At 48.3% G+C, this 15,146-nt stretch overlaps 5 protein-coding genes across 5 annotated transcripts; 3 read left to right on the top strand and 2 right to left on the bottom strand.

Moving 5' to 3' along the window:
* Nucleotides 1-88: 88 nt before the first annotated feature.
* N7518_004046 (uncharacterized protein) lies at nt 89-2,177 on the bottom strand (the record flags this gene model as incomplete). Its single annotated transcript, XM_057184973.1, has 8 exons — nt 89-385; nt 438-521; nt 587-643; nt 691-929; nt 1,013-1,207; nt 1,260-1,384; nt 1,436-1,911; nt 1,962-2,177. The coding sequence occupies 8 exons, from the start codon at nt 2,175-2,177 to the stop codon at nt 89-91; spliced, it is 1,689 nt and encodes a 562-aa protein (XP_057041743.1).
* A 330-nt stretch (nt 2,178-2,507) lies between these two features.
* Nucleotides 2,508-5,230, top strand: N7518_004045 (uncharacterized protein; the record flags this gene model as incomplete). The annotated part of the gene is made up of 4 exons (XM_057184972.1): nt 2,508-2,543; nt 2,594-2,716; nt 2,768-4,807; nt 4,871-5,230. The coding sequence occupies 4 exons, from the start codon at nt 2,508-2,510 to the stop codon at nt 5,228-5,230; spliced, it is 2,559 nt and encodes an 852-aa protein (XP_057041742.1).
* Nucleotides 5,231-5,429: 199 nt separating this feature from the next.
* Nucleotides 5,430-6,265, bottom strand: N7518_004044 (glutathione S-transferase family protein; the record flags this gene model as incomplete). The annotated part of the gene is made up of 3 exons (XM_057184971.1): nt 5,430-5,803; nt 5,858-6,063; nt 6,129-6,265. The coding sequence occupies 3 exons, from the start codon at nt 6,263-6,265 to the stop codon at nt 5,430-5,432; spliced, it is 717 nt and encodes a 238-aa protein (XP_057041741.1).
* Nucleotides 6,266-9,755: 3,490 nt separating this feature from the next.
* On the top strand, nt 9,756-12,288 carry N7518_004043 (uncharacterized protein; the record flags this gene model as incomplete). The annotated part of the gene is made up of 7 exons (XM_057184970.1): nt 9,756-9,796; nt 9,851-9,925; nt 9,995-10,258; nt 10,311-11,440; nt 11,507-11,621; nt 11,680-11,952; nt 12,156-12,288. The coding sequence occupies 7 exons, from the start codon at nt 9,756-9,758 to the stop codon at nt 12,286-12,288; spliced, it is 2,031 nt and encodes a 676-aa protein (XP_057041740.1).
* A 639-nt stretch (nt 12,289-12,927) lies between these two features.
* N7518_004042 (uncharacterized protein) lies at nt 12,928-14,804 on the top strand (the record flags this gene model as incomplete). The annotated part of the gene is made up of 3 exons (XM_057184969.1): nt 12,928-13,957; nt 14,016-14,344; nt 14,394-14,804. 3 exons carry the CDS (start codon nt 12,928-12,930, stop codon nt 14,802-14,804), a joined length of 1,770 nt encoding a protein of 589 aa, XP_057041739.1.
* Nucleotides 14,805-15,146: the final 342 nt, after the last annotated feature.

Below are 15,146 nucleotides of genomic sequence, written 5' to 3'. Positions count from 1 at the left end.
AGACTTAATGATAGCATGTGACATATCAAAACAGAGACTAAAAGAGAGCTGAAGAATAACAACTCAAATGTTCGCAAAATACACACGCTCACTCCCTCACCGAAGTGCTTGCGAGCTCGTTTTGCACTTCGGGGACATCTTCGTTACGAGCTGATTGCTTCCCCTTTGCGATATAAGCGGGATCTAGACCACTCTCCGCCACGACACGATCTATCTTGCGCTTTTCGGTGAATTCTCGACAGTCCTCACGACCCTTTTTGATGTCTACAAAGCAGATAGCGATCATTGCCCCAGCGCAGATCGCAAACAGAAATGGGAAGCCCATCCAGTTGTTGTGGGTATTGTTTATGATGGCTTGGATGACATTGGGACCGATTATTGAAGACTAGAAGGTTAGTGATTCGAAGGAAATATAGCATTCAAGACATCCGACTTACAGCGCGATTGGTTATTCCAAAAAGTGCGAAAAACATATTATCATAGCCGCGTGGCATCAATTCGCTGATCATCGTTTGAGCGTACTGGCACGATGTTAGAAGTTATGGGGGCAGGAATTGTGTTGGAGACCATTCAAAGTTCCACCTACCGCATAGTATGGAGCCTGGAAAAGCCCGAAGATGACATTGTAGAAGTAAAACTCCCACTCCATGGCTGTTAGCTGTAGACTCTCAGTTGGGGCCTGATACATACCCTATTGTGATACCCGATGTGATCGGTCCATAGTCCTAGCATGCCCCAAAAGGGGATCAAAACGGTAAAGAAATTGGTGAACAAGAACATAGTCTTCGTCTTAAATTTGAAGTACTGTTGTATATACCAAAAGCCGAATGTTGAGGTGATCGAGCAGGCGGCTTGGGTAATGCCGAGATATGTAATCTGCAAGAAAGAAAACGAGACGGAGTCATTTTGGATGATGCTAACGAGGGTACCTAATAATTCATATTAGTGAATTCCCTTGTCAACAAGGGGCTATCGAGTCTCGTTGCAGCAAGCAAAGAAGGAATGAACGCACCAGTGGTGTTTAGGCCATCGGCAAGAAGGAAATAGGCGAAAAAGTACAGAAATGTCTGTGGGAGAGACCGAATTTCCCGAATGGCCAGCCAGATCTGCTTGAAGCCAATGGTGGTGTAGCTTGACCCTTTTGGTATCTTTGGACCTGGCCTTTTTTGCTGGAAAATAAACCACCAGATGCCAAGAACGACCCAATCTGTAGAACGTTAGATAAATTCCACACTACATTCACTGCTCAGAAAGCTTACATGAGTTGGTAAGACAGAGGGCCAGGTTATTCGAGAAAGTGTTGTTTTGGAGTGGAAGTAGGACGCTCAGATTAAGCACGAGCGTGAATAGGTACCCAATGTTACTGTGTGCAGTTGAAATGTTGCTACTATCGTCAGCGACATCTTGGATAGGAGCTCAAAGTTCCCCAACTCACCTGATATGATTTCTCTCCAGTGATTCAACCGTATCGTATTCTTCCTGGTTGATCTTACCCTCTCTGAGATCCTCTTCTCTCGCTTTGCGCACATGCGGCGTATACCGTGCCAGACGGGGAAATACAGCAGCATAGAATACTAGCGTTGCGCCGTAGGCAATGTATGAAACAACGTACAATGCCATCGCTGTTGGCCACTGGCTTGGATGTCGGATGGACATCATACCATACTGCAGTGCCCAGCAGACCACCGTCAACGCCAGAAGAAGCCATCGGCCGAATGTTCCATAGTCCGCAGCACTTCCCAGCCAGACGAATATCACCGTCATGAAAGTGAAGCAAAGGCCATTGGCAATAAGAACCACGGAAGATACTGCTCTCGTGCCTCCCGCCCACGGCACTACACATGCCGATGAATCGGTGCAGGCTTTAGGTGGATTCGAGCCAGGTTGATGTCCGGCACCGTTCAAGGCCCACTGGAAGCTTCATGGGATTAGTCGGGAAATTCCAGTGTTCCCATTTGTACATACAGAGCTTGACTGTAAGATCCCGGACCGACACCGTTATCGCCATTGTAATAGAGGTAATAGGACCAGAGTTCTTTCCTAGTGGTGGTGGGCTGCTCATACGCGTCCTCGTCGACGCCAAAGAGCTGTTCATACTCCTCCAAGGTAGAATGTGGCTGTGAGGCGGCCACCTGAACCGACGTGGGGTTTTTACCATTTTCATGAATTTCAGCCATTTTGGAAGTGTAAGTGTTAGTTCAAGTTGGAGACATCACCTGCAAGATATATATCTCCTATCAAGCCCTGGAGGTTACCTACCCCGCATCCATCGAACTTGCCTTATCTTTTATATCAGATGTTGTTACATTCAAATGTTCCAATCGCAATTGGCTTTCGCTAGACTCTAAGAGGTTAAGCTGAAATACCCTCAAGCGTTCCGAGTGTAGGTGCAATGTTGCATCAAGTCCACGGGTGGACACCGAGTCAACTCCGATCCTTTCAACGTCACTCCCGTTTGAACCATCTGCAATCCATGAGACCATCCAAATAAAATCAACAAAGCCAGAATGGTTTCTTCAGATCTTAAAAAGCAGGTTGGCCAGGTATATGAGCTCTGAAACCCCTGCTTTGTGAATCTCACTGACGATCGCAGCTCTTCGCGGTGGGGTTTTATGGCTGCACCCCAAGTCCCGAAATCAAGATTTTGATTCATGACTACCACGTTGGAGGCATCGTTCTCTTCTCGCGCAATTTTGAGAATTCAGAACAGCTCCAGGTGCGATATCCGAGGTTCCAAGTATCTTGACGCGTGACTAATCTTCTTCAGGCCTTGACACTGGCTTTACAGAATGAAGCCAGATTGGCTGGACATGAGCGACCATTATTGATCGGAATCGATCAGGAGAATGGGTTGGTCACTCGCATATCTCCGCCAATCGCTGCTCAAGTACCAGGCGCCATGGCACTCGGCGCCACGCATGACCCGGAGTGCGCCTACAGTGCGGGGAAAGCCACGGGGGAAACTTTGGGTTTCTTCGGGATTAACATGAACTATGCACCGGTGTGCGATATCAACTCGGAGCCCTTAAACCCAGTTGTTGGTGTACGCAGCTTTGGTGATGACCCTGAATTTGTGGGCCGGTTTGCGAGTGCGGCCGCGCGGGGTTTGCGGGAGCAAAACATCGTCCCTAGTGTAAAGCATTTTCCAGGTCATGGAGACACAGCTGTGGACTCGCATTATGGACTACCGGTGATTCCCAAAACAAGGGATCAGCTGGAGCGTTGCGAATTGATTCCATTTAGGCGGGCTGTCGCTGAAGGCATTGAGACCGTCATGACTGCTCATATCTCACTGCCCTGTATCGATCTCACGCGGCCTGCAACACTTTCTCCGGATGTTATGGGGATTTTGCGCAAGGACATGGCCTATGATGGTATGATCATCACAGACTGCCTGGAGATGGATGGAATCCGCTCTACATACGGTACAGAAGAAGGCTCGGTCCTAGCGTTGCGCGCTGGCAGCGATAGCATCATGATCTGTCATACCTTTGATGTGCAAGTAGCATCGATCAAGACAGTTTGTGAAGCAATAAAGTCCGGCAGATTCGAGCGGTCACGACTGGCGGACGCTTGTCGCCATGTTGCTACGGTGAAGGACAAGTTTTTGAACTGGGATGTCGCTCTTCAACAATCTAATCTCGCAGACTTGAACTCGCTCAACAATAGAATTGCCGAGACGACTATGGATATATATTCTCGATCGACCACACTCGTTCGTGACAAAAATGGCATTCTCCCCCTATCAAAGACTTCAATCATCATCTTCCTCTTCCCTGGAGATAATATCCCAGTCGGTGGTGCGGTTGACGGCGAAGGAACGGGGAGGCCAGGATTATATCAGTCTAACAAATATCTTGATGTCTTGCGGCAACACAACAATTCCATTGCGGAGCTCAGATACGGAGCGACCGGTTTGACTTCGGAGCAATGGCGAACCCTTGAAGTCGCTGATGTGGTGATTTTCACTTCATTCAATGCAAGGGAGTCGCCATACCAGGAGTTATTAGGCTTGGAACTCGCTGAACGTGTTCATGCATTGGTGCATATTGCTGTTTGCAACCCTTATGACTTCCTTGATGCTCCTAGTGTTAAGACCTATATTACCACATACGAGCCGACCATCGAGGCATTTTCTGTGGCTGCCGATATCATGTTCGGGGCATTAGTCCCGACAGGTGCTCTTCCGCTGGGGATTAATGCTTTGACAAAGACCTCTGCGGTAGTAATGCCATTTGATGCGCAAAGAGATCTGGATGAGGTGGTCGAAGTCTGGGCCGCTGCTCTCCCGACCTACCTTATTCCCGCTGAAAGTTTGCGGTCTCTGATAGTACGCCCGCATGGTCACCATTTCATCGCGCGTTTTGGATCGCAGCTAGTAGGCTTCTGTCTTGCTTATACAAATGCCCACGGTGCACCAAACACCGTGTATATCGCAGTTCTTGCCGTGTCGCCAAAGTACCAACATCAAGGCATTGGAATTGCCTTGCTAGATGAAACAAGAGCATACTTCCGGGCAACCTTTGGCTTCAATAATGTGAAGCTGGGCAGCTCATTCCCCCGCTTTTGGCCCGGGATACCCCAGGACCTTCCAGAAACAGTGCAACATTTCTTCACTCACCGTGGTTTCCGACTCAGCCCTCCCAGTGCCCGGTCGGTTGATTTGTACCAAGATATTCGGAACTTCCAGTCGCCAGAGAAGTATATCACTCGTGCCCGGGAGCGAGGCTTCCGCTTCGCGCCATTAAAACCCGAAGATTACGAGGCCTGTTTGGTTGGCCAAAGAAAAAACTTCTCTAAGGACAGTGTAAGACTCATGTGTTTCCCTCCACTTGTACTTTGTTGGAATTCATACTAATATCTTATCAAGAGCTGGGTGGAGGCATACGTCGCATTACATCCCGACAAGTATCCCGACAGTGTGATGATAGCATTCGACTCTCACGGCCAGCAGGTTGGCTGGACATTAATGCTCGGTCCATCATATGCTTTGAACAAGTCTTGGGCATTCCCCCAAACCTGTGGTCCAAACACAGGGCTCATCGGTGCCGTAGGAATTGATGAATCACACCGCAAGCATGGCATTGGACTGGCATTGATCTGTCATGCTATTGAAAACATGAAGCAGCGAGGCATTGAAGGTGTCTTTGTAGACTGGGTCGCGCTCGACGGGTGGTATGAGCAGGTTGGGTTCAAGACCTGGAGAAGCTACAGGCCCGGGGAGCTTTGACTATTCAAAATTGCTATTGCCTCTTTGTTTATTGTTCAGAATTTGGTTACTCGAGGAATTGATGTATAATTCAGACCTTTGACATAGGATCACTCCTAGATGCAAGGGATGTTATGATATTGTTGCAACGAGCTTGACTTGTTCCTTTGTACTATTGTTTTTCGGCACTGTGACCAGAAACCCAATATAGTACCATCAATCAATGCTGATCAGAAGTGGTCATGGTATCAATCTTGGCCCGGCAATTCCGGAAAAATTCAGCTCTCTGCTCAGGAGTCCTAGTCGAATGAGGAACATCCACCCCCTTTTGAACAGCAGCACGCTTATCAATCTCCTCGACCCACTTTTTCAAAGCGGGGAATGCAGATAGATCAATCTCCAAGGAAACAGGAGCACCACGAACCCAAGAGAAACTCGCAATATCGGCAATAGTATACTTCTCACCCGCGAGGTAAGGACTTTCCTTCAAACGCGATTCGAGGACCGAGAAGAGGCGCTTCGTCTCGTTGATATAACGGTTAATAGCGTAATCGGAACGCGTATTGGCGAAGAGACGGAAATGGTTCGCTTGTCCTATTGGGTGTGAGACAGAACCTGAAACACACGTACAAGAGATTTTGAACGCACCTTGCATAGGCCCGAGCCCACCCATCTGGAACATTAACCAGGATGTTTGTTCGACGTGCTCCGAGGTACCAGGGGCGTAACTGATCTTGCGGTCGGTGTCATACTTGTCGACTAGATATGTCATGATTGCTCCGCTCTCGAAGACGCGCTGCGAGCCATCGAGTAGGGCGGGGATGCGGCCGTTGGGGTTAATCTTCAGGAACCATCTGTTCAAGGGCTTTCATCAGCTTATTGTGACATGTCGTATTGTGTAGTAGAGGTAGTTGTGTACTCTTCCTTTTGGGGATTCGAATTGGAGGAGATATCAAGGCCTTCAGTTTTATAAGCTAGACCAAGCTCCTCGAGGGTGATGGAAGCTTTGATGCCATTCGGCGTGGGCCAGGTATATAGGGTAATGTTTGAAGACATGGTAGAATATGGGTAAAATCTGGATGTGAAGTGAGATAATCGAGGTAAGACTTTCAGTGAACGAGAGAACATCTGGAATGATTAAGGAAGCAAGTAAGTAGTAGTTATGTAGTTATAAGAAGCTCATAGATTCTTATTTGTCAGCTCTCCACAATCATGGATGTCCTCGGAGATAAGATGACGTCATATCACACCGGTTTGACTGAATATCGAAGTATTCAACTGTGTCTCATTAAATATTCATTTGGCTTCAATCTATTACACCTCTATGTAGTTCTGGTCATTATGTATCAAAGTAGATGAACCTCAAGTCCGCTGTGCTACCAAAGTATGGTGATCCACATGTGGGAGGGGTGATTGTCAGAATCTAGGATGAATACTGTTATTTTTTATTCCTGATACAGTTGGGTCACGTGACTGACCAGGATGGTTTTTCGCCCGAAAAACCAGTCCCGCAGTTTTTCGCCCGAAAAACATCCTTTCATTTTGTTTTGTTTGTTTTGATTACTAAGTTGTCCACAAGATTGTCATGTTTTAGGACTATTGTCATTTTTAGAGAGTTAGAGAATTTATTGAGATTTTTCTGCCACATATACATTCGCCTTACCACCGTTTTTCCGTCAGTGATCTTTGAGGGGAATGGGAAATTCTATCAAATCTGCCAGATGGCCGTAGGTCTGTTTCAGATCACTTCTCCAGAGACGACTGTTACGATTATTGAAATTCCCTCCGCGAGGAGACTAAAGATGGTAGACCCTTGCTTCAATTGCCAAGCGCTTGTACGCGTGCACGGCAGTACAATTGCCATCTTTTCTCTCGTAGCGGATCAGCTGGAGGCCATCCTCGAGACATTTCGAATCGCTGCGAGTTCCGGCTGGCCTATCGGAAGGTAGAGACAAATCCTAACTCATTTCTCACTCAACGAGAAGCAGTAAATCGGAAAAGGAAAAGGTTCGATCGCCAGATATAATCAGATACATATAACATATGCAATCTTGCTAAGGTAACATACATCTGACCATGTCGGGATTCGCGCTATTCAATCCAAGAGGAACTGCAAAAGCAACATTGTTGAGATAATTCATTTTAGCTCTCGTTGATTAGGCTTTTATTCCATGTACAGGAACCAACAATTTACATGGAGGAAAATGTTACTGTCATTTTCTTTGTTTGGCTCAAGGCAACACTTCCATCAAGAAAAAGAAATTTGGTTACTAGCTTATCCCGATTCGATGTCGAAGAATAAGCGGTTGTTTTCAACACTGCGACTCCACATTTAAAAACTGCATCGACCTACCTTGGGCGGTTATAAAAGTGGTATGTTGGCCTTATTACTTTACTCTTAACTTACATTTTTCGACTTTTGAAGCCGTTTTCCGTACGAAGCAAAGTAGGTATAACATCCCACCTGCGAGTATTGTAGATGAGAACAATGGGGTACGATGGTGAAATTTTGGAGACTTATTTCTGTATTTGCTTTGCCCCTTGCAGCAGGGCACACAGGCGCTCTCCTAAGGATGCATTGGCCATGTGATTCGGCAGTTTATTACATGGTAGGGTGTGCAGGCACCCGCAAGGGCGATCCCTTTCTGGAAGGACAGATGCTCTTCTATACGGGGTAGCATGGCTCAGGATCTAGCATGGCACATGGTACATATACTACGCTTGGACGCCTGATCGGCAATGTAACCATGATATTCTTCTCACTAAGAGCTAGTTTAGGAATTGGCTCATAGAATCAACTAATATGCCAAGGGGCATTCTGCATCTGACATGTCAAACACAAAATACTTTGAACGTTGCAGGACAAGCCGAAAATGGACAAGAAAGGATGTAGTCAGTATTCTTTTGCCACAAATCGATGTCATGACTCGCATGGGGCGTTGAGAGGTTACCGAAGCATATCAAAATATTTCCCCAGATAAAACACGTTGATCTCCACATGGCCAGCCACGAGCACCTTAACGTTGCAACCCTAGACGCGGCCCGCTCGAGCCTCGAGATATCGCCGGAGGCGGTCACAGTAAATTGAGTGATGATGGCGATGATCTTTCAATGTGCCGCTTTAGGATCAGCGCGCCATGTCCCGGGACTAACTTATCGGGTTGGAATAATTGCCGTGTCTGGGGCTACTTGTTTAAATGTCAGTAACTAACGCTTATGGGGCACACGGCTTGAAGGGGACCGGGATAATTTGACTAGAGATCGGGATTAAATGAAACCCTTGTACCATTTCCGATATTTCCCTCATACCGTGGTTGGGCTCCGAGAGGGAAATTCATCCCCGAGGTGATAGACTGCCCTTAAGCGTATATCCCCCGCAATTTGCCCCGGATTTCCACTTTTTCCCTCTCCTTCTCTCTACTGGATTCGGAAAATGTCTCAATTTCAAATGTTCGTCATTTTTTATAGTTGTTATAACCGAGGGGACTTGGGTCTCGATGCGGCCTCAAAGGCAAATATACCGACCACGTGAACATCTTAGCCCTGTGAAGTCGCCGGAAACAGGCCCGAACGTGGTTTAAGCCTAATTTAGCGCCAAAAAATTGACTGGCTCTCAGCCATATGCCTAAATTCTTTTCGCCAATCACAATTCTGGCCCCTGTCTAGAGGCGAATGTGGCGCTCGCCCTGATGACGCCAATATCGAGAGCGGCGATCCTGATACCTCACGAGAATTACTTTTCATATCTGTACCCGACAGGAATTATGGATGGGCTTGTAAGATCTGATTGCATAACATGGAGACAAGTACCGCATAATTGAAAGAGAATATACCTGGGGCTTAACGGTAGAAGGCTTACTTTAACTTTCGACTTTGAACCGGTCTGGACAGAAATCCCGATCGGAAGCGACAAATCCTGGAGGATTCATTGGCTGCATGTAGTTGTGCTTGGGCCGAGAGCCTTGTTCACCAAGGTAGCAGAGCACTTTCAATGTAGTATTTTGCCGAGACCAAGTCTGGGGTATTGGCTTTGTCTCCATTTTTCTTAGACTTTCGAGTTTCCCCGTGGGCAATCCGATGCGGGTCCCTAGATTCGTTCCGTTTCGGGAAGTAGAAAGTCGTTCCTTGGAGCTTCGCTCGTGAGGCTTTGACATCTTTTATTCTAGCCAATGATATTGTGCACCTTTTCAAATGGACTGGTCTGAGAAAAGATTCAATGAATATAAAAGGGTGCCCCTCCCCCAAGGTCAATAGAATAGTCACCATTCACGATTTTGTTTGTCTCTGGAGCCTGATTGGAGCCTGATTCACTATCAAACGAACTAGTCTGGTAACTGAAATCGTTGGTTGGGTTTCCAACTCTTTCTCTCTATCACCCTTCCTCTATTACCCTTTCTCCATCACCCCTCCTCTACCACCCTTTCTCCATCACCCTCCTCTATCAACCTTCATCTGTTTCCCTTTTTCATCAAAAGAGCCAGCTCAGCCCACAGTCTCTGGTTTCTTTCTTAGTTTCTATCAACAGCTTGACCAGGCAATCGTCAAAATGGTTCAAGAGGTCATCACTCAGGTCGACTCTGGCCAGCGGTAAGATTTGGATCTTCCTTGTGTGCTTTGCAATACTCATCTCAGTTCCAATAGTTCCAGCAATGATCAAAACAGCGCCGAGAAGGGATACATTGAGCAAGTTGACCTTCAGAACAATGTGTCCGCTAGGTAAACTTCACTCATTTCATTATCCTGTCATATATCTCTTTTCCCTCTCAGTGTACCAACATCAACCAGGATCAAGAACCCCTTGGCCGACTTGACCAAGATTCAGGTACTCCGCAACGTGGAAGAGTTTGCCGAGGAGTACAACGTCACAAACATCCTACCTGAGTTGAAAAAAGGAGCGCTTGTTGCGCGTGACCCTACCGAGTTCGAGGCAGTGGCAGACTTGACTGAGCTGGAGCTCACTGCCCTACGTGACGAAGTGGTTCACAAATGGCGCCAGCCTAGATCACTCTACTTCACCATTGTCCTGTGCTCTATTGGTGCAGCCGTGCAGTATGTGATTCCCCCAGTACACACACTAGGTACATCCCTAACAGCAATACAGAGGTTGGGACCAGACTGGCTCCAATGGTGCTAACCTGTCATTCCCCGATGCTTTTGGTATTTCAGAAGATCCCCAGAAGAGTGCTCACGCCAATCGGAACTTGTGGCTCGTTGGTATCGTCAATGCTGCTCCATACATCGCTAGTGCTTGTCTTGGATGCTGGCTCTCCGACCCCTGCAATCGGATCCTAGGCCGTCGCGGTACAATCTTCATCGCGTCTATCTTCTGTGTCCTTACTCCCATTGGCTCTGCGGTGACCCAGAACTGGATACAGTTGTTTGTGGTCCGTCTCCTCCTGGGTATTGGAATGGGTCTGAAGGCCTCGACAATTCCAATCTTCTGCGCCGAGAATACTCCTGCTGTCATCCGCGGTGGTTTGGTCATGTCCTGGCAGCTCTGGACCGCCTTTGGCATTTTCCTCGGATTTAGTGCCAACCTTGCTGTCAAGGATACAGGTAAAATCTCCTGGCGTCTGCAGCTCGGATCGGCCTTCATCCCAGCCATCCCTCTCCTATTCGGTGTTTACTTCTGCCCAGAGTCGCCTCGCTGGTACATTCGACGTGGCGAGATGGACAAGGCCTACCGGTCCCTATGCCGTCTCCGTAACACACCTTTGCAGGCCGCCCGTGATCTTTACTACATCCATACCCAGATCAAGATCGAGATGGACCTAATCGGCAATAGTAACTATGTTACCCGCTTCGTCGAGCTCTTCACTATTCCTCGTGTGCGCCGTGCCACTCTTGCTTCGTTTGTTGTCATGATCGCTCAGCAGATGTGCGGTATTAACATCGTTGCCTTTTACTCGTCGACTGTCTTCAAGAACGCCGGCGCAAATGATACACAGGCTTTGTTTGCTTCCTGGGGATTCGGCTTGGTTAACTTTGTGTTCGCCTTCCCTGCTATCTGGACCATCGATACATATGGCCGTCGGACTCTATTGTTGTTCACTTTCCCGCAGATGGCATGGACTTTGCTTGGCGCTGCTTTCTGTTTCTGGACCCCCGAGGGTACAGGTCATCTTGCTTCGATCGCCTTCTTTGTCTTCCTATTCGCCGCATTTTACTCGCCTGGTGAAGGACCCGTGCCGTTCACTTATTCGGCGGAGGTATTCCCTCTTTCCCATCGTGGTATGTTTCTCACTTTTGGTTCCCCTTCTCCCTTGATATTGTTTCTGGAACTAACATTGGTATCAGAGGTTGGCATGTCCTGGGCCGTGGCAACCTGCCTAGGTTGGGCTGCCGTGCTCTCAATCACGTTCCCCAAAATGTTGAGTGCAATGACTGCTACTGGGGCATTCGCCTTCTATGCGTAAGTCTTTCTACCCATATTGCAAGTTTCTCACCAAATATCTAACGGTAGAATGTAGTGGTCTGAACGTAACTGCCATGGTCATGATTTTCCTCTGGGTTCCCGAAACCAAGCAGCGCACTCTTGAAGAACTGGATTATATCTTCGCAGTCCCTACTCGGGTCCACATGAAGTATCAAGTCACCAAGGCGCTGCCGTACTGGTTCAGACGCTACATTTTCCGTCAAAATGTTGAGCTGGAGCCTCTCTACAAGTTTGACCATCTTGCGAGTGCTAACGAGGATGTTGTCTTGTCGCGGAAGCAGAGTGTTTTCTCTGACCACGGAAAGTCGTAAATCGGTCTGGTCAACATGACTCGGATTGATTCCGATTGCGGTTTTTGTTCCCCGGGTTGCATCTAGCTCCCGGTCTTTGAATATTCAATTGAGAAACAATGCAAATGAGATTTATTACAAGACTTGACCCTCTCTAGATATTAGAAAAGATAAAAGATTTCTCAGGGTATATACTCCCATCAGCGGGATAACCCCAAAGAAGGGAAAATGTGCTCCACACGGTTTCGCAGAATCCATGGTTGCTGGGAGATCAGCTGATGTGGAGATATGACCTGGACAAGTTGAATGTTGGTATAATTGCGATGATTGGGATGGTTTTGGTAGATAAATAGGTGCGAATCGTAGTATTTCACCAGGTAGAGTCATTGGATAAACCATCAACGACTATCGATGACTATAGAAGTAGGCATGCTGTAGGCTACTATAGGCTTGATAGGTATTATCACGTGGGAGTTCGGGGATGGCAACGCTCATGTTTTGGTCCACTTCCGCCCCTCACCTTTGTTTGTCCTTGAGAGAGCTCACTTTTACTTTTCTTACTTCCATTCCTCTGTTCGCATTTTGACGTTTTATGTGCTTACTTACGCCCGGAAGCCGTATTGTCGTGTGTTCAAACCACTCCTCAGGAAATTTATGACCCCCCCGTCATCGTGACCCTCCTTTTTGAAACCCAGAATCAAACATACCAGCAGCTGCAGTGGAGCTCAAGGAACTGCTGTGGGTTGCTGGGTAAGTGGAAACCCACTACCTTGACCGCCTCCCACCTATAGCTTATTCTTTCAACTCCACGAGGGAGGGGAGAAAAAAACTACTAAGAAAGAAGTTGGCCTATCCTCCATTTGGCATCACTTTTCTCGTGTTTTTGCCTGAAGTATCCCTGTCTTAGTTGCGGGGCAGATCTGGCCCTGCGTCTTTATTGGACTCTTCTCCCCACAGTGCAACACCCATATTCCACTTAACCCATTCCCACCATGCCCTGCTTCAAAGGGCTTGCCGTGAGCATTCACACGCCCGATGGCCCGATCCCCGAATATTCCATTCAACGCCATTCTCGAGCCTCGCGCATAGGTTGTTTCATCCCCGTTCCTCCACCCAAAATCCCCAAATCTGGGACCGGCAAAGCGGAACAATCAACCTTCGCCATTTCCGTCACCCTCCTAAACCCCGAGCAAGATGTCCCGTACTCGACCCCAAAGCCGACAGCAGATTGCCCCTGGCCGAAACCAAAAGTGGCAGGCAAATTGGCCGGTGAATCAGGCCAAATCGCCGGGACGGTCGCACCATACCAGGGCTTGACAAATTCGGCGAACGAGACCGTGGCTGCATACATCTACTTCGACGGAAGACAAAAGGAGGAGGTGGCTACACTACTGCGACGAGGGGAAGAGACCTGGGTGAATTCACGCTGGGTCAGCGTTCCGGATAGCGAAGGCGGGGGAATTGCCGAGCGCGAGTTCTTGTTCCGCGAGGTCGGTCTGGAGCGCTGGCTTAACGGACTGGACCTGGAAGGGAAGGATGCAGCAGCCAAGATTGAACGCAGGCGACAGAAAATGGAGAAGCGCCGTGCAAAGCGCGCTGCTGACGAGGACCCGACCGCCATGGAAATGGAGGACAACCATCCCGCCAAGTCCAAGAGTATTATGCGATACGGAAATGACGAGAAGTCGCCCCTCGAGGATGTTTCAGACGATGACCTCTCCTCCGACTCTGACGACGATGATCCAATTCCTGAGACGGCGGGCCAGATTAAGGTTGCTTTGTTCCGGGTTTTGGCATCGGGAGAGATCAAGCGGGGCGAGTACTCCCCGCAATTTGATGCGCACGACGATGAGGAGGGTGGTCAAGATAACAGCGGTGGAGGAGACGCCGATGTTGACCATACCACAAGTTTCGCGAAGCCAAAGTCACTCGACCCAAAGACCATTAGTACGCAGACTGTTACTGGTATTGACCCGTCTGATAAACCATACGCTGTTTTCACTTTTATGTACCGTGGTGAGCGTAAGTATTGTCTGGATCGCTCTTGATGGGAATGGTTGCTAATTTTACATCAACATAGGTCAATTGCAAAAGATGGGTATCTTGAAAGATGCCAAAGTGCAAGAGACGCCTGCTGCCAGTAAGCGCAAGTCCATACAAGCTGATATCGCAAACCTCGGCCCTATCAAACCTGGTGGCTCTGTTGGATTCCTTAATTTCCGGGACAGCGAAGCCAAGCCGCGGAAGGGAAAGAAGAGCGTCGACGATATGGACAGCGATGATGACGACACCGACAACCCCATACTTGGCAAGGCAGACGACGAAGAAGCCAAGGATGACGATCGGTTCCTCTCTCCCGATGACATTCAACGCCAGGGAGAGCTGGCGGAGAGCCTGCGAAAGATTCGAGTAGGTATAATTCTAACATTCTATGAGTTCTCTGCTAACGACATCACAGCTCAAGCGTCAGCACTCCGCCGAACCACCTGGAGGCAGTGTCGGTGACTCTGCTGATACGCCGGCTTCTGGAACTGGATCTACGCCTCCTGTAAAACAGCGCTCAGAAACACCGCCAAAGGCTGCCGCAGCTGAATCTGCTGGTGGGCACCTCACCGAGCCGTCTCTGCTAGCCGTTGAACCAGAAGATGGCCTTTTCGGTAGTCCACTGAAAAAACAGCGGGGGAGTGTCTCGACCGCAGATGAGAATGCCCTTAGACGCCGGATCGCAGAGTCCGGTAGAATCAATGAAACTCTAGGCTCTTCCGCTCCAACAGAATCAACTTTCACCAGTCCGAAGATATTCGGTGATGGGTTCAGTCTTACGCCTGATCTTTCTGCTGGACCCCCAGAACATGATGAGGAGTTGTAATTCTGTGATCGTCGAAAATAGGTTACATCTGATTTCGAGATCTCGCTTGAGCCGTTGGGCCTGACAGGCTACTACTCTTCGCTTTGGAAAGCACTGGTCGTTTTTGCTGTGTCCTATGGATCTAGAAAGGATTCTGCGAGTGGGCGGGATCTTCGTTGGATTTACTGGGTCCTCTGGATGGTCATACATATTGCTTTTCTACAATTACGCCGTTATGTCCACTACTTACAATACAGGGAACATGTTGAAGGAGAAATACATTTGCTGTACCGATCAGGGCAGCTTGATCATGGGTTTAAGGCTGAACTAAGCGTTGTACGCCGAGAGAAGTCACTGTATACA

The sequence above is a fragment of the Penicillium psychrosexuale genome (assembly GCF_028828465.1).
Source record: "Penicillium psychrosexuale strain IBT 29551 chromosome Unknown utg000003l, whole genome shotgun sequence".
Classification (NCBI taxonomy): Eukaryota; Fungi; Ascomycota; class Eurotiomycetes; order Eurotiales; family Aspergillaceae; genus Penicillium; species Penicillium psychrosexuale.
This window is presented reverse-complemented; position numbering and strand designations above follow the sequence as displayed.